General features: G+C 34.7%; 4 protein-coding genes and 1 long non-coding RNA gene across 41 annotated transcripts; 4 read left to right on the top strand and 1 right to left on the bottom strand.

The window, feature by feature from the left end:
* Positions 1-1,405: 1,405 nt before the first annotated feature.
* On the top strand, positions 1,406-7,401 carry LOC104768603 (DNA gyrase subunit B, mitochondrial). Its single transcript, XM_010492615.3, has 21 exons — positions 1,406-1,666; positions 1,878-1,995; positions 2,143-2,223; positions 2,315-2,428; positions 2,657-2,713; positions 2,808-2,909; positions 3,193-3,343; positions 3,437-3,513; positions 3,591-3,701; positions 4,056-4,126; positions 4,349-4,490; positions 4,851-4,949; positions 5,085-5,213; positions 5,415-5,529; positions 5,731-5,798; positions 6,056-6,169; positions 6,264-6,380; positions 6,468-6,521; positions 6,619-6,724; positions 6,901-7,031; positions 7,140-7,401. Exons 1-21 carry the CDS (start codon positions 1,509-1,511, stop codon positions 7,206-7,208), a joined length of 2,184 nt encoding a protein of 727 aa, XP_010490917.2. The 5' UTR covers positions 1,406-1,508; the 3' UTR covers positions 7,209-7,401.
* Positions 7,402-7,423: 22 nt separating this feature from the next.
* Positions 7,424-9,345, bottom strand: LOC104768602 (metal-independent phosphoserine phosphatase-like). Its single transcript, XM_010492613.2, has 7 exons — positions 9,292-9,345; positions 8,822-8,939; positions 8,662-8,712; positions 8,408-8,518; positions 8,191-8,322; positions 8,008-8,083; positions 7,424-7,849 (listed from the first exon to the last, which is right to left on the bottom strand). The coding sequence occupies exons 1-7, from the start codon at positions 9,303-9,305 to the stop codon at positions 7,635-7,637; spliced, it is 717 nt and encodes a 238-aa protein (XP_010490915.1). The 5' UTR covers positions 9,306-9,345; the 3' UTR covers positions 7,424-7,634.
* A 4,013-nt stretch (positions 9,346-13,358) lies between these two features.
* Positions 13,359-17,165, top strand: LOC147918385 (uncharacterized). The gene is made up of 4 exons (XR_015592457.1): positions 13,359-13,421; positions 13,654-13,710; positions 13,808-14,138; positions 16,946-17,165. It is a non-coding gene; the product is annotated as an uncharacterized LOC147918385 (long non-coding RNA).
* LOC147918386 (uncharacterized) lies at positions 14,318-16,274 on the top strand (the record flags this gene model as incomplete). Its single annotated transcript, XM_087504565.1, has 1 exon — positions 14,318-16,274. A coding segment is annotated over exon 1 (1,932 nt), but the record flags the coding sequence as incomplete, so codon positions are not given.
* Positions 17,166-19,501: 2,336 nt separating the features above from the next.
* LOC104768601 (uncharacterized) lies at positions 19,502-24,439 on the top strand. 37 transcript variants are annotated; one of them, XR_015593896.1, is made up of 11 exons: positions 19,502-19,925; positions 20,249-20,326; positions 20,433-20,531; positions 20,612-20,682; positions 20,788-20,929; positions 21,029-21,127; positions 21,238-21,366; positions 21,525-21,639; positions 22,077-22,144; positions 22,422-23,665; positions 24,145-24,439. XR_015593896.1 is itself a non-coding variant. In XM_010492610.2 (10 exons), the coding sequence occupies exons 2-10, from the start codon at positions 20,279-20,281 to the stop codon at positions 23,613-23,615; spliced, it is 1,965 nt and encodes a 654-aa protein (XP_010490912.1). In that variant the 5' UTR covers positions 19,502-19,925; positions 20,249-20,278; the 3' UTR covers positions 23,616-23,989. The 37 variants fall into 37 exon arrangements, 20 of the variants coding, with proteins under 20 accessions (XP_010490912.1, XP_010490913.1, XP_010490909.1 ...); XR_015593895.1 differs by having other exon boundaries at positions 24,021-24,439; XR_015593903.1 differs by having other exon boundaries at positions 19,507-19,793; positions 22,089-22,144.
* The last annotated feature ends 2,267 nt before the right edge of the window (positions 24,440-26,706 follow it).

Genomic DNA, 26,706 nt, shown 5'->3' with positions numbered 1-26,706 from the left:
GAGGGAAGATGTTGATTGGTGACTACTACACCTTAAATTCATAACCACAAGAACGAAGATACAGAGAAAGACCGTTTATGCCCCCCCTCTCAAATAAACTTATCAAAATCGAGAAAAATTGAAAACAAATTAGAATTGTATCCGGTTCTTGTTTTATTCATACATTTTGAAGGAGAAAACCATAAGAAATAAAAATAATTATTTTCGACAAATGAATAACAAAATATACTAATTATATGACAAGTGGAAAATTTTGACTTTGTGATGTGTCATTTTGGAATAGTATCTCATTGCTTATTGTGGTCAACTTTTTCTTTAGATTTTGGTATATGTTTGTAATTGTACATCATGTATACTATTTAGTAACGAACATAAAATATGTGAATTTACGAAAAGACACGTAGGGTATGGGGTTGAGGTGTGTGTGTGTGGCTGAAACAGGACGTGAGGTCTTAAAGAAGCCATTGGGGATATATATATGATAAATGTCCTTAAAGTTGATCTAAAAGCCACCTTCTCTCTATCACATTCCCCCGTTACCTCTCACTTATGATAATGATGATGATAATTGATAAGAGCTTCAGCTTATCGTCTTCAGTTGGCGTATCACGAGACGAATACCCAAAAAGGAGCAAACCACAAAGTCACCAAAACCAACGTGAACAGAGAAGTGTGGGACGACACTTGCTGGAAGATAACTGATGTTTCTGGTTAAAACTTAATTGTTTGGATCCACCAAATAATATTTTTGAGTACAATTGCCATTTAATGTTACTTTACAGCACAAGAAGTCAAAACTCATACAGTTACCTGTATACAAATATGGATTTAATAAAAAAAAAAAGATATAGTACTATTGGGTTTTTTTCAGAATTCGAGTTTTGGTTATTTTACATGTAATGGCTCACCCACTCACACTAATAGCGATGAATATATATATGCATAAAAAAACAAAAATTATGTCTATAAGCAAGACAGTTCTACACGTTAAACCCATGGTTCACCCACAGTGGCGGATCTAGAAAAATTGTTTAATGGGTTCAAAATGGATGCAAACTCACAATTTGGTTGGGTTCAAACTGATATATATCTAAAATTTTGATGGAAATTAGAACAATTAAAAAAATTTGTTGGTGTCAATTGCACCCACAAAGCTCAACGTGGCTCCGCCTCTGTTCACCCATTGTTCCATTGTCACGGTTCGAACCTGGTACTTCAGTTTCCTTCTTCTCACCAAAAAATTACTTAATAAACATATCTAATATTTGGTGGGCTCATAAGCCCATATTGAAGTCAGCCTCTTGGGCTCTACCTCTCGGAGTAGTCTTCTCTTCTATATTGATTTTGAAACGGCGGCAAAATTCTCGTTTTCGTAATTATTAGTATTTATTTTCACTTTATTATTACAGTTAAATTAAATTTAGAAATTACACTTTTGGGGTTTAGGGTTTTATCGTTGTGAGAAAAAAAAAAAAAAAAAATTCCAAGAAGAAGAAGAAAAGACATCAATGGCGCTTGTTCAGAGAGCTTCTTATCATCTTCGTCTCTATTTACGGCTCATGGCTTCTCGTCCTCGTCTCTTTTCTACTACTACCTCACTCCCTTCTTCTCTTCATCCTCATGCCTCATCTCTCTCCCCGCCTCCATTTTCCTCCCCAATCCCCAGGTTTCTCGCTCTGCCCCTCTTTCTCCTCCTCTCAGGGTTCCTGATTGAAATTAGCTTCGTATTCTTTGTTCAGTACTTTGAGTTTGAGTTATTGACTTTGCCAAGCTCTCTAATTTCATAGAAATTGGAAATATACACTTGATTCTACGATTAAAGGAATTAATTCGTCTATTTAGTTGTTTAATTGAGTTTTTGGTTCTTTCAATTTCAGGATTAAGTTTCAGTTAACCAATGCTTTGAGTCAAAGACTGATACAACCAAATGCTGTTACATCGAGGTACTTGTCTACGGAGGCCACATCTAAGGGTTACAGTTCCGAGCAGATTCAGGTCATCTCTCTCTTTTGATTTTCTTGTGTAGCTTGAATTGTTTGTAACATACAATTTGTTGTTATAGTTGTTGAGCTCTTTTCTACTATAGATTGTTTTAAAGTCATTCAATCTTTTATATGTTCAAATTCTCTATGATTCATTTAGGTGCTGGAAGGTTTGGACCCTGTCAGAAAACGGCCAGGAATGTATATAGGGAGCACTGGACCTCGTGGTCTGCACCATTTGGTGAATGCCCTATCCTTTGAAACCCCTTGTTCATACTGGCTTTTGACATCTTTTTTTTAATGTATTTTCTGATGTAATCTCTTTTTCTTAGGTTTATGAGATACTTGACAACGCTATTGATGAGGCTCAAGCTGGTTATGCCTCAAAGGTTGATGTTGTCCTGCATGCAGATGGCTCAGTTAGTGTTATGGACAATGGACGTGGGGTATGTGATATGTGTCCCCCCTTCTCATGCTACCTAATTTAAACTTGAAAATAAGGATTGTAGTTTTTTGCTGCTGGTGTAATTGCTGCCCTGCAGCTTTTTATAATCATGCTGATCTTTTGCCCTTAGCTTACATCTACCCACACTTGAAGAGTAAACACATATGTGAACCATTATCTATTCTCGTTTTTTTTTTCATTGTCATTGATATATACAGCTTTCTTGCAGATACCCACAGATTTGCATCCTGCGACCAAAAAATCTTCTCTGGAGACTGTGCTTACGGTAATGCTACTTGAAGTAGAACTACTGCTATAATTTATCATTATCATACTATTTTGAACATGCGATTTACCTGCCATGTTTGTTATTTGTGCAGGTTTTACATGCAGGTGGCAAGTTTGGTGGCACGAGTAGTGGCTACAGTGTGTCTGGTGGTCTACATGGTGTAGGTTTATCAGTTGTTAATGCTTTGTCTGAGGTGTGTTCTAATCTGTACTCACATTGCCTTTTCTTTTCTTGTGGAAATGATTTATTATTCTATATCCCTCCATGATTTTTGAAACCAGTGTGGGATTGTTACGAGGAAAACCTGGAATGTTTCCTTATTGAGTTATAGCCTTATAGGGCATATCGATGTCAAATACTCTTCCACCACAAGAATGCAGGGCATTTTTTTGGGATACTTCAATAGCTGATGTCTATAGCTGATGACTAAACCAGTATAACTAACTTAGAAGCTTTCTTGATCTCTTGGTTTGCAGGCCTTGGAGGTCACGGTTTGGAGAGATGGGATGGAGCATAAGCAAAATTATTCTCGTGGCAAGCCCATATCTACACTTACATGCCGTGTCCTCCCGCTAGAGTCAAAGGGGACTAAAGGGACAAGCATCAGGTTTTGGCCCGACAAAGAAGGTTTTTACCTGATTTCCACTCTTTACTACCTCACCTTCGTGAAAACTGGATTTGATGATTAAATTCTCTTCTTATGGAAATGAACTATCTCAGTATTCACAACGGCAATTGAGTTTGACCACAACACCATTGCTGGACGAATTAGGGAGCTTGCATTTCTGAATCCTAAGGTGAAATTACTTAACTCAAGCGCATTGTTGTATGATTCTTTTTTTCATAACAAATTGTTCTTTCTTTATGTTGGTAGGTTACCATCTCTCTTAAAAAAGAGGATGATGATCTTGAAAAGAACCAATATACTGAATATTATTTTGCTGGGGGACTGACTGAATATGTTAGCTGGCTAAATACTGATAAGGTGAGAATCTACACATCGATTAACGTTTGGTGTCTATAAAGCCTATCAGATTCTTTATTAATATAGGCTAAGATGACTAGAAGTTTGAAAAGGTTCTGTGAAAGATCTGCGATGCATCAATGAATGTCTTTCTCTGCTAACTTAAGCGAGCAAGATATGTTGAGTACCACTCTTGAATTTGTTGATTACTATCAAGGGATCTAGCGACTAGCCCACATGTCTATGGACTAATATGAACTGAATTTATACATAATTGAATTCTTAGCATGAGTATCTCCTATATCATAAATTACTATACTACTTTCTTATTCCTATTTTTACATGAAAATTTTAGCTGACAGTTCTTTTGTTTAGAATCCCATTCATGACGTGCTGGGTTTCAGGAAAGAGATAAATGGTGCCACTGTGGACGTTGCCCTTCAATGGTATGTTGTTTTCCTACTAAATACATCATTATAATATCCAACTCGTACTCTGTCACAAGGTAATCTGTCCACAAAATTGAAAACTTTGTCTGCATGTTATGTGGTTTTACTCTTACCTGTAAACTGGATCAATAAAGTGGTAATACTTTGTTCATGTTATTCACGGCATGATGTTGTTTTAGATTGATCTAATCTTATAGGCGGGGCACATTTTTGTATCAGGTGTTCAGATGCATATTCAGACACGATGCTGGGATATGCCAATAGCATTCGCACTATTGATGGTGGAACACACATCGAAGGTGTGAAGGCTTCATTAACTAGGACTCTTAATACCCTTGCAAAAAAGTCAAAGGCTGTTAAGGTATGACATCTCTAACCAGCTTAGCTTATCTGCCTATTTTCATCTTCATTTTTACAAGGTTTCGTCCCTTTAATCTATCATCTTTTATCTTTTCATTTGTTATGAAAATCTCATGGGCTTTTCCAACTTCTGTTTCTCATGATACTACTTTGGTTGAAAGAGTCCTCTTAGATGATGTAGGTAGAAAACTATATTCTCTTCTTTTTTAACTGGGATAAATTTGATTACCTGTACATATACAGTGTACTAGGCTCCGCTGTAAAACGTTCTTAGTTCCTACCTGCTTTGGCATATACAATGACCAATGTTCTTCTTTTATAGTATGTTTTTCAAAAAAAAATTTGTTGGCTGTGGTTTCAGGAGAAGGATATTAGTTTAAGTGGGGAACATGTTAGAGAGGGATTGACCTGTATCGTCTCAGTCAAGGTTCCTAATCCTGAGTTTGAAGGTCAAACAAAGGTACGTGAACCCATAATGATTGACTCTTTATTGATGATCCCTGGTCAACATGAAGCATCATTATTTTCTGTCTCATTTGTGAAAATTTACCCTGTCTAATATAATTTGTCTCCTAATCCTCCTTCCCCCTTGCAGACAAGATTAGGGAATCCAGAGGTGAGAAAAATTGTTGACCAATCAGTTCAGGAGTACCTCACGGAGTTTTTGGAATTGCATCCAGATGTACTTGAGAGTATTATTTCCAAATCCCTTAACGCTTACAAGGTATGCTTTTGATTCACATATCAATACTTCTGCTTCTTCATCTACAAGCATGGACCAAATGTATCTTTCAATCCACAAGGACGGTTACAGCAGTCTGTAGTTAGCTATTGATTTAGCGTATTGCTTTCTATGTCTTTCATGTTATGTATCTTTCAACCAAATTAGTATGAAAATCTGCCTCACCACGCTTTCTCTCTCTAGGCTGCTTTAGCTGCCAAAAGGGCAAGGGAGTTGGTCAGGTCGAAAAGCGTTTTGAAGTCATCATCACTTCCTGGGAAACTGTCTGATTGCTCATCATCAGATCCTGAAGAATCTGGTATGTATTGGCCAGCATGAAAATGTTGTTTGTATAATTGATTAAAGCTAAACATGACAGAAAGTATCTGATCTTCTTATATATCAAGTGAGAAGTTAAAAAAGGAATCCATATGCTTGAATTATGTGACTACAATAATTACAAACTCCATTGGCTTTGCTAATTCGGTCAAGTAGTGACATCCATTTTCAATCTCTCCAGAGATTTTTATAGTTGAAGGAGATTCTGCTGGTGGCAGTGCGAAACAGGGCCGCGACAGACGTTTTCAGGTAATCACATCTACCTCTATTTCATTGTGTCACTATCCAGTAAGGGTGATGATTAGGGGATTTGATTGTTGATCCATCCTTGAAAGAACCTACATTTTGATTTCCAAACAATAAGCTAGGATTAGACTAATCAATACTAGGAGTCTTCTCTATACCAGTCAAAGACATTGTTTCTTCTGTGAAATCGGAGAGTCTATACAGCTTGAAAAGGCAATGCTTTCTTTGAATGATGATTCAACTGGTTTTGGTTTTTGTAGGCAATTCTACCTTTGAGAGGTAAAATTCTGAACATTGAAAGAAAGGATGAAGCAGCCATGTATAAGAATGAAGAAATTCAAAATCTAATTCTTGGACTTGGCCTCGGTGTGAAGGTGATATCTCCCTTTTCCATCTCTTGTTTCTCTCTTTTTTTTTTTTTGTTGTTGTGGGTATGGAAAACTCAATGCAATAAATAACTGGTTTCAGGGAGAAGAATTTAAGAAAGAAAATTTGCGGTACCATAAGATAATCATCTTAACAGATGCAGATGTTGATGGTGCACATATACGGACACTTCTGTTGACCTTTTTCTTCAGATATCAGGTATTAGTTTAGGAAAAAAAATTTGCCCTACATAGTTGGCAGCGTTTATGCAGTTGTACAATGGACTTAATATTTCTTTTTTTGCAGAGAGCCTTGTTTGATGCGGGTTGCATTTATGTCGGCGTTCCACCTCTATTCAAGGTAGATTACTAGATTTTATATATTATGATCTTCAGAAATTGGATGCTTCAGATTTAGGAATTTCTAACAAAAACTGTTTTACTATGAAAATAATCAGGTTGAAAGGGGGAAACATGCTCAATATTGCTATGATGACGCAGACCTTAAAAAGATCACCGCCAATTTCCCTGCAAACGCATCCTACACCATTCAAAGGTTCAAAGGTAAAATATTAAACCGAAATCTGAGCTTTGCGATTTACATTGCCTGGCTTCTCACATAATATGAGTATGTCAGAGGCGCACTTGTACTACTTGTTGGGATCATTAGCGTCCAGTACCAGAATAACTAACATGGCAAACTAAGCAAACCTGTACTGTTTCGTTTTCTGCTTTTGCAGGTTTGGGAGAGATGATGCCTGAGCAGCTTTGGGAAACAACAATGAATCCAGAAACAAGGATATTGAAGCAATTAGTTGTTGAGGATATAGCAGAAGCAAACATGACATTTTCATCACTTATGGGTGCTCGGGTAAGCCTACAAATTTCCAACTTCATTGATTTTTCTTTTTCTTTCTTTAATTATCAAGACTTAACTGCAATCTGATTGATCGTCTACCGTTTTTTTTTTTAATCTAAGGTCGATGTCCGGAAAGAACTCATCAAAAATGCAGCAACAAAGATCAATCTGCAGCGTCTTGACATATAACTGGAAACCACTTGAGATATTGGTCGCTAAATATTCTTCATCTGGTAAGGGGACTTTAGATTATATTAGTCAGAGACCAAGATGCCACTATCATCATGTTTTAGTTCTTCCTCTGGCCTAGCAAAAGTAATTACTGTTACAATTGTGGCTATCTTCTCGGTAAGTTAATGGTATTTGAAAATGCATTTGGTTAGCTTCCTCCGTTGTAACGCCCCTTGATAAGAAAAGCTTATTATTGAAGATCCTTAACTCGAGATCTTGTAAATGATCGATTAAGACAAAATACAAGACATGAACTGATCCACAAGAATATATCGACTTAAAAAAACTAACACACAGCAACAACAAATACAGAGATAGAGAATATTTATAAATCGCTCGTTCAATAGACGTAAGATATCAGGTATGAATCGATGAGGAGGTTCTCTAGGGCTTGGCGTCTCCATCAAAGCCACGTTGGAGAAATCCAACGGAGGAGAGATGTGAAACATCGCTCCACGAATCGATGATCCATTTCTTGTCACGGAGGTGGACTACATTAACTGACGCATTTAGGAGTTTTCCGGCAGAGGAAGCTTGCGTAATCCTCAAGTATATTGCCCTCAAAACCCCTCCATGAGTCACCACTATCACTCTCTTTCCTTCAATTCCACACCATGCAAAGTTATTAACAATTTAATTAAATTTTTGTACATCTTAAAATTACTAAAACGATGACATCATGAGATGATAAATTGGAGGAAAGATGATTAATAATAATACTTCTAAATCGAATTTAATGTGTAGATGGATGGGATACCTTTGTGTTTCTTTGCAATTTTCTCAAGAGCATTCATAGATCTATCACAAAGCTGGTCGAAGCTCTCTCCTCCTCCCTTTTATATGCATCACAGATTAAATATACATATAGTTAAGTAAATGAAAAACAATAAAGAAATTAAGGAGTAGTAAAACAAACATATGAATGTATAATAAATCTTACAGGAATCTCGAGGTCATTCTGGGAGGAGAAAAAAGCAGAGTAAGCTTCAGGTTCTTTCTCAGCTCCTTCTGTCCAATACAGCCCTTGGAGACTACCCACGTGCCTCTCTTTCAAGTCAGGCACTTCAGTCACCTGTTTTGCATATACACGAATTACATATTATTGGTTTTTCTGCTTAGTGTTATACATAGAGATAGATAGATGTAATTGTACACACCTCTGGACAAAAACAAGTTTTGGCGATCATTAGAGCAGTGTCTTTGGCTCGTTTGAGGTCTGATGAATACACTGCTACGGGTCTCGCCTCTTTTCCCAATCTCTCAGCGATCTAATCATTATTTTTAACGAAACAAAAAATGATCATGCATGTATTAATAGATTGATATAATGTTGAGTGACTTGAGTCACAAGTCACATATATTTAATTGAATATATATTGAAGAAAGACATGAAAATGGTTTTGATCTTAACTGCACCAGCCTGCTTTTGTCCAACTTCGTTAAGCTCTGATTCAATTTGTCCCTGCATTAGATAAATTTTTATGTAAATACATCTATGTGCATATATGCATGTTACCCTATATATGCATACATACACACATACGTGTGTTTGCATATAGATAGATAGGTACCTGGATTCTTCCGGCAGCGTTCCAAGTGGTTTCTCCATGGCGAACAAGAACAATCTCGGTCACTTTACTTTCAACTTTGACATCCTCACTCCATTTGAACTCCTTCTCTGCATCGATCCTACATTTTTATATATATTCTTTATTAATCACAATACTATATATTACTAAACGTTAACATACTATACAATAGAATTAATAGATATATTGGTATATGCATCTCTCATCAAGTATTCATGATCCATCGTCTACAAATATATATCTTGGTTATGTACTTTTCCTTGGGGAGCTTTTAAGAACTAGAACTTAATTTTTTTTGTGTGTGTGTGTGTTTATAATCAATGATGATAAAACAAAAACTCGTTGAATAATATTTTGTAAGACGTGCAAAATATATAACATTATGCTTTCGATGTATAAGCGTAAAAGGTTAATATATACAATGTCATGATGAATAAAAGAATTAAAAATACCATTCATGACCCATTTTATTGGAAGGGGTATTGGTTTTTGTGGATGGAAAAGTGAAGATAAAAGAGAGAATAATGTGATGAGAGAAAGAAGTTTTGGTACTTATGAGAATTAATTGTTGATTCGGGATTCTGCTTTTATAACCTTTTTTGGTTGAAGATTTTTTTTTTTTTCTATTTATTTGGGGAAAAAAAACAATGAAAATAATTAAGATTATTGTGGCAGCTCATTGATTGATAAAGTTGTCGTATATGTATCTGAATTACTAAAATACTTAATAACTATCATTTTCTAAACAATGATTTGTTCGTATAGGCATTGTAACCACGTGTTATGTCGATACTTCCAACCCTCTTGGACATATTTCCTCAGATCAGATTCTCTCTTTTACTGGATCTTGGAAGAAAAAAAAGTTACCTAAGGAATCTCCCATGTTCATATATATATATATATATATATATCATTGTTGTTACTTGTTAATGCATGTCCATAGTTCCAATATATTTGGCCACCTGATGATTTTTACACAAGGCAAAATCTGACTCTTTTTGTTAATCATAATTACATTTGTTATAGAAACTGAGGGTGAACTATCGGTATGTGGATGTGAGGAAAAGTACGTAATCAATACAATGTAACGAACTAACGATCTTTAAAAACAGGTCATGTGGGAGAGAAAAACAAAAGAATAGTTTCATAATTTCCTCACAATGAGGATCGGTGGTCGTGTAGCTAGTATATTGCATGCCACATGGAGGAAATTAAAGAATTGAATCTCGGTTTCTTACTTTTTAATCGTTCTCTTTTGACACATATATATCGCCATGCATAGTTTTGTTTTTCATAATCGTAAATTGGATTTGTTTTTCCCTCTTAAGTGTATTTTCTGGTTTAGTTTTTGACAGGTTAATGTATATATGTACGTATCGATCGAAGAACTTGAATTCTTACGAATTTTAAGAACCAGAAATCAAAACATGTTAAACTAATTAATTAGTTCATTCGCTGGTATCAAACTTCATGCTGGAGACATGATATATTCATCATCTTCCGAAACATTTTTCTAGGTGAAAACTGTTAACGCTATGTTTATACTGTGATACTTGTAACACATGTATAAACAATGTACCTAACTCTAATTCAGTATGAGATTCATTTTCCCATTTTACTCTCTCTCTCTCTCAGTTCTTGATTCAATAATATATAAAGTGAATTATTAACTTTCTTATATATATTTAACAAATATATATATGTAAGTGGAGGATACAAAACAGTGCACATGAGCTAGAGTAAATGCAATGGTTCAAAGAATCATTAGAATAAGGGAAATGAAAAGAAGATACAAAACAGTTCACATGAGAAAAACGATCGGTATTACTATTTAGATAACTTGTGATCGGCAGAAGAAACAAATATTTATATTCGGATCTAGCAAATGTAAATCAGATAGATGGAATCAAATTATGAAAAACATAAACAAAAAAAAAATGTTGCCAGAGAGAGAGATTCCAAGATACATGTGGCATTGTGTGAGCAGTGGAGCCACGTGGGAGAAGACAATTTGACAGCATTGCCTTATACTATTGATTGTTTGATACCGAATACTCAACTAAACCAATCAATTTTGTAGGATTCCTTTCAATTTTTTCCTCGTTTGTTTACTTAATTTAATTATCCTAATAATGTTCTCCAATCATACTTTAAATTAATGGATGAAGACAAATGGAGATTCGAAATTATAACCCAACTAAAAAAGATCACATTAATATTCAGTTTAGATGATAACCCATGTTTTCAAAACTTATTAGAATTTGTTTATTACAATAAATCATCTGCATTAGAAATATATATAACGATATCTTTAACACCTAATGATAAAAAAATACCATATCTTATTATAGAAACCTTAGTTTTCAAAGTTAGTAATTCATATAATCGCGACATATGTAAGTATATCGAGAATATTTTGACAGTGTGAATATTATAAATTTATAGAAAATATTAAAAAATCCTAAAAATAAAAAATTATAATTAATATTTTTGATTAAATTTAATAGATTTTCGAATTGAGAGAAATAGTGAGAGAGATCAAGAATTCTCACTATTTTTTAGATCTATTAAATTACTAATTTCAAAAGGAAAAAAGGAAAATATGTGCAATTAATAAGAAAAATATGTGAAATTAATAAGAAAAATATATGTAGTTTAATTGCAGTTATTATTTGTTATAAACATATAGTAAAAATAAATTTATACAGAAAAGTGACTAAAATATACAAATTTGATGTGCTAAATTAGTAATTAACATAATATAAGAAAATTATGAAAATCAAAATAAAAATATTAATGTAATTTTCTTAAATTTTTTAGTCGATGAATGATTTCATAGCATATTTAATATAATTTTCTATAATTAAATGGATGATTTAATTTAATTTTCAAATTTTAATATTGGGAATTTGTTAGATATTTACGTATATGTGGGATTTAATCTAGTATGTTTATATATCGATATGAAGATTGATAATATTGATTTTTGAAATTCTTTTTATTACACTGTATATATCTCAACATAGAATGGTACCCCATTTGAATCAGTACCAAACCCTGTGATTAAGAGGAAATGACTATAGCTTACTTTAGCTTTTTCTCGTGGCAGATAAACATCTCTTGATTTAAGAGCATTATAAGCCTCTTTAACCATAAGGATCGTCGCAGATATGGGTGAGTGAGTTATACATTCCATCAGATACTTTTCAAAGTCGTCATCATATTTTTTACCCTCTGGACGATCAACAAAATCATTGTAATTAATGTGAACAGTAGATGCACTGAACCTCCTCCTAGGAGTAGGAAGCTTTTCCTTTTCGAGAAAGGAATGGGTCAGTGTGAACCCACACGTTCTAAAACTGTTTTAGTTTTAAGCTGATCTACCAAAGCATCATTTTTTTCGCCCCCAAACCACCACCACGTTTATCACTGACCAAGCTTTTAACACCGACTAAGTTTCCCCTTGGCATGCAATCCATTAATTCTTGAATTGACATGTTTTCACCCTCAGCTAATTAACCATCCAACCTACACACTGCATTCAGTTGCCTTATTTTTGTTTACTTAATTTAATTACCCTAATAATGTTCTCCAATCATACTTTAAATTAATGTATGAAGACAAATGGAGATTCGAAATTATAACGCAACTAAAAAAGACCACATTAATATTCAATTTGGATAATAAACCCATGTTTTCAAAACTTATTAGAATTTGTTTATTACAATAAATCATCTGCATTAGAAATATATATAACGATATCTTAACACCTGGTGATATAAAGACTCACTACAACAAATATGTACATTGATAGCAGACGGATATAGCTCATTTTCCGTCACTGCTATGAAAGATGAGATTTTTTTTCGCTTACTTTTTAATAGCATCTTATTAACGCTATGATAGGAAAATTATGTAGCGGGAAACAAAAGTGACTTTTGTCCGCCAATACTTAGTGAAATTATTCACTTAATCGCCAAATAAAAAAAAAACCCAAAAACTCGACACACTCTCTCTCTCTCTCTCGTTACAACCTAAGCTCAACCTAAGAAGATTTCTTCTTCTAAATTCTCTGTGTGTGCTCAAATTCTTCTAAATTTCTTATCAATTCTTCAGTTTTATCGCCGTTTGTGAAAAGCCCCAATTTCGCCGTTTGTGAAAAGCCCCAATTTCGCCCTAAATCTCCATATCCATCGCAATTGATAGCTCGAATCCATTTTTGAGGCATGTCTTTCTTCTTCCTCCTAATTTCGTTATTTGTTTCGATTATTTGTGATTTCAAACAGCTTTTGATTTCGATAAGGGTCAGATTTAGTTATCTGTTTTGTTAGGGTTCGATTTATCTAGATTTATTTCGTTATCTGTTTTTTAGGGTTCGATTATTTACAGATTTTGAGAATGTGGAGTTTCGAATCCATCTGTTTTGTTAGGGTTCGATTATTTACAGATTTGACTCAAAAATAGCTTTTGGATTTGAGTATTTGCGCCTTCATAAACTGAACGATTTTTTTTTTTTCCCAAGTGTTGGTGATTGAAATGTTGGGGAACTGAAGCTTCTCATTTCTCTGTACTCACACAACAGGTTAGTATCACTCAACCAATAGTTAAACATTATTATTACACACGAATATTGGTGATTGCTATGTTTTGTCCTTTGAGTCTGATTCGTATAAATAGTGATTAGATTAGTGAGATTTTACACAGTTAGATATTGGTTTAAGAGCATCTGTATGTGTCTGAAGTAGTGCAGTATTGTCTGAATTGTTGCTTAATGTGAGCTTTGTATAATATGTATCTCTATTTTATCTATAAAGGTTAAAATTTATATTATAACATATAATGTTGGACAAGGCATGGGTGCATCTATGCAGGTAAGGAATTATATTTCATAATTAGGTTTTATTTTGGGTTTGGATACTTTAAGATGTTCTTTTAGTTATGATTTTTTTCTTTAATTATCCATTGAAGAGCTGATCCTGGTTATAAAAGTGGAGCTTGGAAATTTGTAAGGGATGTGTCTGCGGCTTTAGGTGACATAGAAATGATAATATGTCCTTGTAAAGACTGTCGTAATGTAGTACGACAGTTAAACAGTGTTGTGGTTGAGCATCTTGTAATAAGAGGGATGGATGAGGCATACAAGGTGCATAGTGATTGGTATCATCATGGAGATGTGAAGTCAGTAGATGAATTTCAAAGTAAACCAACTCAGTGGAATGAGGAAGTTTTTGAGTTATATAAAGCTGCTGAATTTTTTGATCAAGAGTTGGCTTTTAGAGGTGACTTAGCTGACCAACCTGTGGGCGACTTAAGTGAGATTGCAGAGGGTGAGGACCAACAAGAGGATGAGTTCCTTGCAAAGATCCGGGATGCTGAAACCCCACTATACCCTAGCTGTTCAAACCACAGCAAGTTATCGGCTATTGTGACTTTGTTTAGGATTAAGACACATAATGGCTGGTCAGATAAGAGCTTCAATGAACTGCTTCAGACATTGCCAAGCATGTTGCCAGATGGTAATGTCTTTCACACATCATTGTATGATGTCAAGAAATTTTTAAAGAGCTTTCATATGGGATATGAAAAGATCGACGCATGTGTTAATGATTGCTGCCTCTTCAGAAAGAAGTTAAAGAAGCTTGATAAATGTCCCAAATGTAATGCTTCACGGTGGAAGACTAATAAGCGGACTAATGAGGTAAAGAAAGGTGTCCCACAGAAAGTATTAAGATATTTTCCAATTATACCAAGGCTGAAGAGAATGTTCAGATCAGAGGACATGGCTAAGGACTTACGGTGGCATTACACTAACAAGAGCACTGATGGAAAACTTCGACATCCAGTAGATTCTGTTACATGGGCTCAGATGAATGAGAAGTATCCTTCATTTGCAGCTGAAGAAAGGAACATACGGCTTGGGCTGTCCACAGATGGATTTAATCCATTCAACATGAAGAATAGTAATTATAGTAGCTGGCCTGTGCTATTGGTAAACTACAATTTGCCTCCTCACCTTTGTATGAAGAAGGAGAATATAATGTTGACATTATTGATTCCTGGTCCACAACAACCAGGTAATAATATTGATGTCTACCTAGAACCTCTTATTGAGGATTTGAATCATCTGTGGAAGAATGGAGAGCTAACGTATGATGCTTTTAGTAAAAGTACATTTACTCTAAAGGCAATGCTTCTCTGGACCATTAGTGATTTTCCTGCGTATGGAAATCTTGCTGGTTGTAAAGTAAAAGGTAAAATGGGATGTCCTATGTGTGGGAAAAATACTGATAGTATGTGGTTGAAGTTTAGCAGGAAACATGTCTACATGTGTCATAGAAAAGGTTTGGCTCCAACACACAGATATAGGGAAAAGAAGACTTGGTTTGATGGAAAAGTTGAGCATAGGAGAAAGTCAAGAATTTTAACTGGTCATGAAGTTCATCAGAATCTGAAAAACTTCCAAAATGATTTCGGAAATGTGAAAAAGGCTGGGATGAAGAGAAAGAGAACTGTCTATAAAGAACCAGTGTTTGACAGTGATGATGATGAAAGTGAATCCGATGAAGATGAGGAAGTAGAAGTAGATGAAGATGAGTTATCAAGGTGGAAGAAAAGATCCATTTTATTTACTCTGCCTTATTGGGAGGATCTACCAGTACGGCATAATTTGGATGTAATGCACATAGAAAAGAATGTGACTCACAGCATTGTATCCACATTGTTGCATTGTGGAAAATCTAAGGATGGTCTTAATGCTCGTAAGGATCTTCAACATCTTGGTCTAAGAAAAGAGTTGCATCCTACCACAAAAGGAAAGAGAACATATCTTCCAGCAGCACCTTGGTCTTTGTCCAAGAATGAGAAGAAGATTTTTTGCAAACGACTATTTCATTTTAAAGGTCCAGATGGATACTGTTCTAATATTTCAAGAGGAGTTTCAGTAGAAGAGTGTAAGGTAGGAGGTCTGAAATCACATGATTATCATGTCTTGATGCAACAGCTTCTCCCGGTTGCACTTAGAGGATTGTTACCAAAAGGTCCTAGAACAGCAATACTACGGCTATGCGCATTCTTCAATCATTTGTGTCAGAGAGTTATTGATATTGAGGTTATTACAGTATTGGAAGCTGAAATTGTAGAAACGCTTTGTATGTTTGAAAGGTTTTTCCCTCCAACCTTCTTTGATATCATGGTCCACTTGACTGTTCATCTAGGAAGAGAAGCTAGACTAGGAGGACCTGTGCATTTTAGGTGGATGTACCCATTTGAGAGGTATATGAAAGTTCTAAAAGATTTTGTAAGAAATCCTGCAAGACCAGAGGGTTGTATAGCAGAGTCATATCTTGCAGAAGAAAGCATGCTGTTTTGTAATGAGTTTCTGAAAAAGACAACCAAATCTGCATCTATGTCTTCTAAGTCTGCATCTGGTTCTGAGTCTCCTGTTGATGATGCAACGGGTCCAATATCACCAATAAAGAATACTTTACCATCACAGTCTCCTCTCAGGAAGTCTCCAGTAAGTGTTTTCATATGTTATGAAGTTGTTTTTGTTAATTATATGATGACTGATGGTTTATATTGTAAACATGGCAGCGCATTAATAAAGTTATTTCCAAGGAGAATAAGAAGTGCAAGTTGATGGATTTAACTGAAAAGAATAGGGTTGTGGCTGAAGGACGATGGGGAACAAATGATCCAGAACATAAGGTTCACTTTACTCGCTTGGGTTCTAATGCAGTTAAAGTGTGGATAGATGTTGTGAAGGTGAAAAATGTAAAAGTTTGGAGGCCATCCGATGAAATAGAGATTATTGAAGATGCACTTAGCTCCTGCATTGCTTGGCCAGAGAACAAGGTCATTATGTCTTAAACTGATGGTTTTATTGTGTAATGTTAAGTACTTGAGATTGCTTGTTTATTTTGGATGTTCTTGAGACTTTGATGGTAAACTGATGTTCTTGAGACTTTTGTTATGTATTTTGGATCTGAGACGTTTATTAATCAGATTTTATGAGATTTTATAAAACAGGTTATGTGTGCTATAATCACATATCAGAAAATGCTATAAAAGTACAGGTAAACGTTATGATAAAAGAATATACCATAGCACAGTAAACAAGATAAAACAGCATTTCGCAACAGCTATATTAGATATGTATAACATAGCACGAAAAATTAAATATTGTATAAATTTTTGCAAAATTATAATCTTGATAATACAGCAGTTTATTAGAGCTATGCTATAAAACTATAACATAGCACGAAAAAACAAATGTTGTATAAATTTTTTCAAAATTATGATCTTGATAATATAGCAATTTCTTAAAGCTATGTTATATTTTTATAACATAGCATACGTAATAAGTGCTATTGTATATGGGGTACATATAATAACAGTGCCCTAAAACAGCGCTCATGAAAACGCTATCAAAGACCTATGATAGCGTTTTTCTCTGGTTAACAATGTGCATATTTGTTGTAGTGACTGTATATGTTTATATATCTTTATGAAGATTGATTTTTGAATTGTTTTTGTTTAAACTGTATATCTCTCAACATATTTTCTTAGAAGTCTGATCATAACATTTTCTGTATCGAATCTTTTGATACAATGAAAAAAAAAAAAAAACAAGTTAGGCAAAAGAGCACTAATCATTTATTTTCCCAAACACATCAATAATTGTTATTTGCATCGTTGGAATTTCCTTATAAAGCTAATACAAGCGATTTTGATTTCGATCATGCTACTTTATGATTGCTTCTATCAACAACATGTAATACTTAACTGACAACCGTTTCGTAGACTACCACCATATGTCCTCTTGGCCTTTAGAGACAACTCCCCTAAGCAAAATCTTGATCTAACTTTATCTCCCACTAACTTGGCAATAGTCATGTACGTTATTTTTGGCACGATAACTAGACATCTATTGAAAATCTTCTCCAAGTTTCTTTTATCGATCTTTCACCTTCCGCTTAGATGGAGTATATGGTTTCTTTCTTCTCCAAGTTTCTTGACAACATAGTGGACTTGTATCTGCACCAACCACCAAGCCACCAATTTATCTTCCAAATTTGATTTGCTTACGAGAAACCATTTGAGATTTTAAGGCCTGTTTAAGCCAGGTCTAGTTATCCTATTTACATAATCTGTTTGTCCGCAATGAATTAACCTCTCGTTAAACAAATCAGTATGAGTCGCAGCAACTTGCGAATCTTGTGACTTGTGCGTTAATCTCGTAGCTTATTAGACAGGCCACGGGCTTAGTAGGCCTTCGAGCTTTAAGCCTATAATAACAAAACGGACCTCTCATATTGATCCATTTAGGATTTTGTTGGAGGGTTTTCGAAAGTAGATCCACATACTATATTATATTTATGAAAAACCACTTATATGTATATATATATATATATATATTTATATATTGACATCAAACCAATTATACAAAAATCAATTTATTGAAATAATAAAATATTGTTAGAATATTCTTTTATAGAATAGTTTATTTTTTCAAAATTTTTTTGTTAATTTACTTTTTAGAATATTCTAAAATATTTTAAATTTCTATATATAATCTCCGTAAATACCAAATTTCCGTAGAACAAAACTTTCCATATGTCAACTTGTGGGCTTTACATACAAGCCCACAACAAATCAATAGTTTTATAATAACATTAACAGACCTAACTAAAAAAAATCAGTCAGGGTGTATCTAGGATTTTAACATATTCAATTTCACTATAAATATGCCCCCATGTACTTCTCAATCCTAGCTATCAAAGCATCATAGACTCTAGACCCCATAATTCTTGATTCTACCCCAAGATCATAAGGTATGTCCAAACTTCTTAAAAATCTGACTATATTTCAAAGTTTATTAACATCTATCTGTCATCAAGAGGTTATGGTACCACCTCTGCGGTTGATCCCATCGCCTTATCCCGCATAGTAAAGATTGGCTAGGATTGATCATCGTTTATATAATTTTTTGATTCTTTATACCATCATGGTTTTTTTACTTTCCCATCTATAACATCACTCTTTAATTTTCATAGAACTCTTATTTCTTCCAATTCGCTGAACTCTTATTTCTTCCAATTTGTAGAACTCTAATTTTTTCAAATTTGTAGAACTCTAATTTATTCAAATTCTTAGAATCCTCGTTTCTTTAACTATGATTTCTTCAAATTCGTAGAACTCTCGTTTCTTCAACTCTGATTTCTTCAAATTCTTAGAACCATGATTTTTTCAAATTCTTAGAACTCTGATTTCTTCAAATTTTTAGAACTTTGATTTCTTCAAATTTTTGACCTAGTTATCACCTGATTTTCTTAGTTTTGAGAATATTTTTTAGGATTCTTTTCCTTTTATTTTTGATATGTTTTTCCTTTTTCAATTATTCTTTCTTCTTCCATAAGTAGTAAAAATTTGTTGATTTTTTTTTTACTCTTTTTTGTTTAGTAAAATATCACATAAAAAAATTGACAATTAAGCATTAAATAGAATAACATTTTATAGAAATATATAATTATCGATAAATCTTTTTTCTTTCTTTCTAAATTAGATAAACATATAGGATATTCTCTAAGAAATTCACGGTTCTAATAATCAAAACAAATTCAAATTATTTCTTTATATATATAGATAAATTTAGAGACTGAAGAGTTGTAACGCTTGACTAAAAAAAGTTGAAATTGTATATGATGAATATTCCTCTCAAATCAAACAACTTTTACTACCAGAAAACTAATTGTTTTGAATCTAATTTATATCTTTTTTTGAAAATTGTAAAGTTTTTTTTTTTTTTTTTTTTTGGGTTATCGTTTCGGCGTTTCTGGGGTTTTATTCGACGTTTCTTCTCCGTATAAATTAACTGAACTAATTTGTTTTCTGGGAAATGTTCTCTCTCTCTCTCTCCCTCTCCATTTAATTCGCTCTCATGATTTCTTCTTAAGTAAGCTTTTTTTTTTTTTTTTTTTTTTGTATACTAAAAATTCTATCTTTATCTCTACGATTCCGAGATTTTATCGCGTAAATATCGGATTCGATTAAGTTGAAAGATGAGGATGACATCTCTTGGCTTCATGTAATTTTGTTTCCTCTATTATTAGTTTCGTCTAAATCACTCTCTCGTTTTTTTTTTTTTTTTTTTTTTTTGAAATTTAGTATTGATTTGGGGTTTGTTGGTTTTTGATTGAGAAACCTGATTTTGGCCAATTGCATAATAGTAGGAAACTTTCTCTGGTTGATGTTCTCTGGCTACAAGATCTTTGTTTCTTGAGAAACTAGAATTTGTTTTTAGGGTTTGTTCTTGCATTGCATTTTGTTTTGTCCCCAGTGTTAGTGAAAATAGAATGGTTTTGTTTTGTGTTCATGTCTCAACTCAATTCTACTACTTCTTCCTGTCAGGAACAAACATCTGTTTCGTAAATTTCAGCAATGTACTGTGGAACTGTAAAAAGGGTATCACTACAAGGTATTAAACTGGTAAGTTTCCAGCAAAACCTTAGTCTTTGTGATTATTGTTTTTTTGGAATGGGACAAAGATTGCCTTTTTTTTCCTAAGTGGCTTTATACTTTATAGTGTGTGCAGGTTATGGTTTCTTTGGAAATGGAGGATAACGATCCTAATAAAGAATGTATATATGCTGATAGCTTAAGTGAATTCATTACTTGGATTAATTCTGATAAGGTGAGAGTTTTGCCTCACATAACTTTTAAATTCTGTTATTTTGTAAAAATACTAAATGAACTGACTGCACCCCTCTTCAGACACCGCTTCACGATGTGATGGGCTTCAGAAAAGAGGTCAATGGTACCACCGTGGACATTGCATTTCAATGGTATGTTCCTTTTTTTGTACTATTGTATGCTGATGTTGTGTAGTTACTTTGAACAAGATCCTATTGATCTGATCCTAGTTTTTATTGTTCTTGTTGTTGTACTAGGTGCGTAGATGGGTATTCAGCCATAATGTTGGGATATGCCAATAGCATCCGCACCATTGATGGTGGGACACATATAGATGGTGTGAAAGCGTCAATAACTAGAACTTTTAACAGCCTTTTGAACAAGTCGAAGCTTGTTGAGGTATATGACTAGTCAACATCACTATTTTCAGTGTGATGAAGGCATTTCTGATGTTTTGTACAACTGGTGGTGAGATCTATTGTTGTTGATTTTGTTCAGGACAAGGACATTATCTTGAGCGAGGATCATGCTATTGAAGGACTAACTTGCATTGTCTCAGTCATTGTTCCAAGACCTGAGTTTGAAGGTCAAACACAGGTAGACAAGATTATAGTGATTGTTAATTCTCATATTTGGCAATGATACTTTTCCACTTTCTTCTATTAATTGTTCTTACTAATATTATTTTGTCTCCTAATATCTGCAAGACGAGATTAGGAAATCCATATGTCAGAGAAATTGTTGACCAATCAGTCCAGGAGTACTTAACGGAGTATTTTGAATTGCATCCAGATGTATTTGAGAGCATTATCTCCAAATCCTTTAACGCTTACAAGGTATGCTGTTTCTATTCCTATTGATAATGCTGAATCTTCTTTTACACAATGCATTTAAAGGCATCGACTGTTTATTTTGTATTTTGTTCTACTAGCTGCTTTCTTACTTTCGATTAAGTGACCTTGAAATTATACCTGACTAGTTTTTCTCTCTTCAGACTGATTTGGCTGTCACAAGGGCAAAAGATTTGTATAGATCAGAAAGTGTTTCAACAGTGTGCACCATTCAGTCCGTTCCTGAGAAACTGACCAACTGTTCTTCTGAAACATCAGGTATGTCTTATGATAGTAAGTCATATAAGGAGCTCTATTTGATTCATGTTTGGTACATATATAGCATAATAGAAAAAAATACATGCGTTGGCCGTGTGGTTGGAGAAGCGTTGGGCTATGCTGTTACTTCAGATAGTCTGCTCTTAATCCCCACAGGTGTAAACAATATTCTTGAGCCATCTGATCACTATGTCTACTGGCCAGTGCTTTACTTGTGGTGGGCTTGTAGGAAACTCCTCTTGGAGCCTAGTCACCACCACGAGTATTTCCCTATGGCCAACACTAACTAAATACATGGTGCTCATAAATAATCTATGAATAAAACGTTAAAGTTACTCGCTATTATAATGGCTAGAGATTTGATCTCGTACATTTTGAGTGAAAAGTAGGAAAAGAAAACACGATAGTTTTAATTTTAAAATTTCCAATGCCTCCAGAGATTATTGTAGGCAGAGGAGATTCTTCTGGTGGTGCTGCAGATCACGGCTCTGACAGGTGTTTCAAGGTAATTCATTCTTTGACTTTAGTTCCAGTTTATATTTGAGTAGTAAGGCAGTACTTTTATGTCTCCAAGAGTATGGATGCTTGAAAAAAGCCCTACTTTTGGATTTTATTCACTTTATTTAAGTCGAGTTGGGGCAGCTCGCTAGAGTGTCAAATAAATTTGGTTCACAAAAAAATTGGTAACTCCTTGTTCGCATGCCAATGCGAAAGAGTCCTCTGTTTACCAGCCGAACCACATTGTCTCGGTGGCTCTGACGGGTATATCTATATCTTGCCAGAACAAAAGGACTCGGGAACAGCGTTGGAGTGATGATGCAGTCTCTACAGCTCCTGGAGATTCTTCAGAGGATAGTAGCTTTTCAAATTTTGAGAAGACAAGCAAAAAACCGAAGTCTTCTGTCCATTCCTCACATCTCCCTGTTTCTTCACGACAATCTGCTGATGATTCAAACCCACCAAACCCTAAAGATGTTAGCAAAAAGACTTCCAAAGATGTAACCCAAGGGTCCAACAAAATAAGACCAGTTATCCCTGTCCAATCCTCACATGTCCGTGTTTCCTCACGACAATCTGCTGGTGATTCAAACCCACCGAACCCTAAAGATGTTAGCAAAAAGACTCCCAAAGATGTAACCCACGGGTCCAACAAAGTAAGACCAGTTATCCCTGTCCAATCCTCACATCGCCGTGTTTCTTCACGACCATCTGCTGATGATTCAAACCCACCAAACCCTAAAGATGTTAGCAAAAAGACACCCACCCACGGGTCCAACAAAACAAGACCAGTTATCCCAATTGGTCCGGGGTTTCAATCCTCACAACAATCTGCTGGTGATTCAAACCCACCAAACCCTAAAGGTGTTAGCAAAAAGACTCCCAAAGATGTAACTCAAGGGTCCAAAACAAGACCAGTTATCCCTATTGGTCCGAGGTTTCAAGCTGAAATTCCGGTTTGGGTTGCCCCTACCAAGAAGGGCAAATTTTATGGTAGTCCCGGTGATTCCGATACTCTAAGATGGCTTGGAACTGGCGTTTGGCCCACATACAGCCTAAAGAAGACAGTTCACTACAAAAAAGTCGGAGAAGGAAGACCCGACTCATGTTCTTGTACTAATCCGATGACGATCAGTTGCATAAAACGACACACTAAAGAAGCACGAGAGCTTTTGAAAAAGGAGATTAACCGTGCTTTTGATACGTGGAAATTTGATGAAATGGGTGAAGAAGCTGGCTCGTGGACGGCCAAAGAAGAGCAAAGGTTCGATGCTCTTTTGAAAAAGAATCCTTTGTCAAGTAGCGATGGGTTTTGGGAGTTTGCTTACAATGCATTCCCAAAAAAGAGTGAGAAGGATCTCATCAATTACTACTACAATGTTTTCCTCATCAAACGCATGAGGTTGCATGCTAATTCTTCTGCTGCTCATCATATCGATAGCGATGATGACCAATATGACGATTTCTTAGCGGGATGAAGGGCCTTGTTGGATAATATTAACAATTGCGGAGTTTTTCGTCATTACAGGTAAATCACTTTACCGTGTTCTTGATTCTCAAGAACTTGTTTCTCCTTGAAATTTCTGTGTCATAGGATCTTTTAGAAGAGATCCTTATAAGGCCAGTTGTGATTTTGTCATACTAAATACCTTAGCTTATTATGTCTCTTCTTTGTGAAATTTTAGAGATTTGTTTTACTTACGAATCAGGACATTAGTATTTCGAATTCAGAACTTTATATCCCTAGTTCTTGTGAGGGTTTAGGACTTAAAAGGCCCAAGAAGAATTATGAATTTATTGTAGTATTCTTTATTTAATTTGCCCAACTACATTCAAAATTTAAGATCAAAAATTAAGTAACTCTGGCCCTGTTCGTTTTTAAGTCGCTGAATAAGACTGCGACAGCTTAAAACGGCAGTGATAACAGTAATTAAAAAGCAAAACGAAGACGGAAAAAGTAAGAGAAAGACGCAGACGTGTCTCTGAGAGGGAGAAAAAATCTTGCAGGGGAGCGAGAGGAGTTGCCGGATTTTCTAGCGACCGTTGTGGCAGCTCTTCTGAACAGTGCAGTGACTCTTCTTCACATCAGTATGAACTGTTCTTGTCTACTTTTTTTTGTCGCAGTCGTTCATTCAGCTACTTGAAAAACGAGCATGGCTTTTTATAAGCTTTGTTAGGGGTTAAAGCAACATTTACATATGTGATCAAAAATTTGTCTTCACCTCTCTTTAGAAAATCGGCTTTTTCATACATGTACAAATGAACTATGTTGAATTTATAAGTGTGTTAAATCATGGAAAAATGATTGCCAGCTACACGAAGTAAGCAAACACATGACCACACACGCAAACAATATAAATGTCTTATTAATTACATGAAATATTGTCATTATATAAGGATATGCATAAACAAACTTGAGTTATGAATACAACACCATATTCATCAAATTTTGATGTTTTGTTTGCCGGAATCCGGTATTAACCATTATTGATTGATGTTAACCACTCATGTTTGTTTATGCATGTATCTATAACAATAGTTTGTGTAGTTAATAAGACATTTATATTGTTTACATTTGCGGTTATATGTTGGCGTATAGTTCGTATAGCCGACAATCATTTTTCCTTATATCATACATGTACTTTTCCGAATTTTAAATTTTATTTCAAACCTCGAAATTTTTTTTTTCTGTGCCAAATAATACAACGATGTGCAAATCTTTTTGCATAGTTAATTTACTGTCAAGTTTTAGTGATGTGGAATCCACATATATTAAGAGATCTAAAACGATGTTGTCTTGATCGTTCAAGTATAAAAATAAAAACTATTGTTGCAAGGTTGGCTGCACCTGCAGAGTTTAAGACTAAATGATCTCTCTATGATTTGATTAACAAAAATTTAATAAATTCTCTCTCGTGTCTATTCTTATAATTAAGTCTTATTCTTCTTCTTCCTTTCCTCGAATGATTCTTAATTAGATTCAAATTAAATTGAAGAAGAAAAACGCAAGAAGGATTCTTTTGCTCCCTGATTGTCTATAATCGGTTGATTTCGATTTCCCTATTTTCTTTAATTCTGTTTATAACGATGTCTAGTTCTACTGCTGAAACACAAAACGACATTCGTCGTGATGGAAGCTAGGTTTTGAACAATAGCAACGCGCCAATGCCGGAAAGGTCAATGGGGTTAGAACACAAATTATTAGTTCTACCATACACAATACCAAAGGTTTTTCCCAATGCCATTTCTCCTAAAGTCTTTTCCTGCATGCCACAAGCCTACATCTAAAAGACTATTATACTCTTATCTCTTTTAACCTAAAATTAATTAATTTATTTCAGTTTTTTTTTATAAGAGTTGAAACGCAAACGTATTTTTTTTCAAATCTCTTTTTTTTTTTGTCAAGTCCCAGATTTCTTATTCTAGCTCAAAACTTCTCATCTTCTTCCATCTCAGTTGCCATACACAGCGGTGTTGCGATCCTCCATACTCATCTTCTTCCATCTCAGTCGCTCTCTATGCTGGTGCTATGAACCTCTATACTCATCTTCTTCCATCTTAGTCACACTGTTGCGAACCTCCCTAGTGTTCTATAATATTCACCCCACTTGGTTGAGGATGACATCTTGCATTGGTAAATAACTTGTTTATCCGCTGGTTGGTCTTATGATTATGTTTGTGCCTCACCTGCAGAGGTGGACCAAGTTAAAGTTATTGACGGACAAATATTGTGAACCAAGAAGTTATGGTCCACTAAGGAGACCGAAGGACATAATATGGTCCACTAACCTGTTTGGACGTTTAATCTGGTCCACCGAAAGCACAATAAGATTGGTTTGCGGCAGAAAGCCTGCAAAGTGGAGAAAATGGTTGCATGTTACTGATGGACAAGTGTTGTCAACCAAGTAGGTATGGTCCATTACGAGAGCGAATGACATAATTGGGATAGACAAGTGTTGTCAACCAAGTGGATATTGTTTACTAAAGGAACGAAGGACATAAATGTGGTGGACAAAAAATTTTCGGGCGTTAAATCTGGTCCATTAGAGGCATAATAAGATCGGTACATGTGTAATCAGACTTGGTGATGGACAAGTAGAGTCAAACTAAACAGATTAGGTCCACTTTAGAGGTCGAAGGACAAATTAGAGATGGACTAAACATGATTGAGCATTGGATCTGGTCCACCATAAGTTTAGCATATGTGACTTTTTGTGCCGTAAAATTCACCACTCCTCCAATTTTTTTTCTTAAATCATCTCTTTCTTTAGTTCAAGGGTATAAACGTCTTTTTATCATATGACATAAAATTAGAAAGTGGTATTTCTAAAAAAGAAAAACTAAAAGTGACATTCTTCATAACTTTAGTTTCAAAAGTGGCTTTTCTCACTAAATCTCCTTTGCTGAAGAGATGAGAATATTGCCGCGGAAGCCATGTAATCCGGCGGGGTTTTCTCGTGTACTCAAATAGAAAATCTGAGTTTTATGTACAATAGGAAGAAAAAGAAACATACTCTAAAATAAAAATTAAAAATTCTTTGAAGAAAGAAAAAAAAAGAGTCAGAAGAC

Source organism: Camelina sativa, chromosome 20, assembly GCF_030686135.1.
Source record: "Camelina sativa cultivar CO46 ecotype springtype chromosome 20, ASM3068613v1".
NCBI lineage: Eukaryota > Viridiplantae > Streptophyta > Magnoliopsida > Brassicales > Brassicaceae > Camelina > Camelina sativa.
The sequence above is the reverse complement of the archived record's forward strand: the minus strand, read 5'-3'. Positions and strand labels throughout refer to the sequence as shown.

What these genes read in the sequence shown, in the direction of transcription:
- LOC104768603 (XM_010492615.3), top strand. Translation starts at nt 1,509, where the DNA reads ATGGCGCTTGTTCAGAGAGCTTCTTATCATCTTCGTCTCTATTTACGG. An exon ending in TTGCATTTCTGAATCCTAAG is followed by an intron (nt 3,514 to 3,590) that starts GTGAAATTACTT and finishes TTATGTTGGTAG; the next exon opens with GTTACCATCTCTCTTAAAAA. An exon ending in AATCCCTTAACGCTTACAAG is followed by an intron (nt 5,214 to 5,414) that starts GTATGCTTTTGA and finishes TTCTCTCTCTAG; the next exon opens with GCTGCTTTAGCTGCCAAAAG.
- LOC104768602 (XM_010492613.2), bottom strand. An exon ending in ACGCTGCCGGAAGAATCCAG is followed by an intron (nt 8,713 to 8,821) that starts GTACCTATCTAT and finishes TATCTAATGCAG; the next exon opens with GGACAAATTGAATCAGAGCT. An exon ending in AAACTTGTTTTTGTCCAGAG is followed by an intron (nt 8,323 to 8,407) that starts GTGTGTACAATT and finishes TATGCAAAACAG; the next exon opens with GTGACTGAAGTGCCTGACTT.
- LOC104768601 (XM_087506395.1), top strand. Translation starts at nt 20,279, where the DNA reads ATGTACTGTGGAACTGTAAAAAGGGTATCACTACAAGGTATTAAACTG. An exon ending in ACAAGTCGAAGCTTGTTGAG is followed by an intron (nt 20,930 to 21,028) that starts GTATATGACTAG and finishes GATTTTGTTCAG; the next exon opens with GACAAGGACATTATCTTGAG. An exon ending in CTGTTCTTCTGAAACATCAG is followed by an intron (nt 21,640 to 22,076) that starts GTATGTCTTATG and finishes CAATGCCTCCAG; the next exon opens with AGATTATTGTAGGCAGAGGA.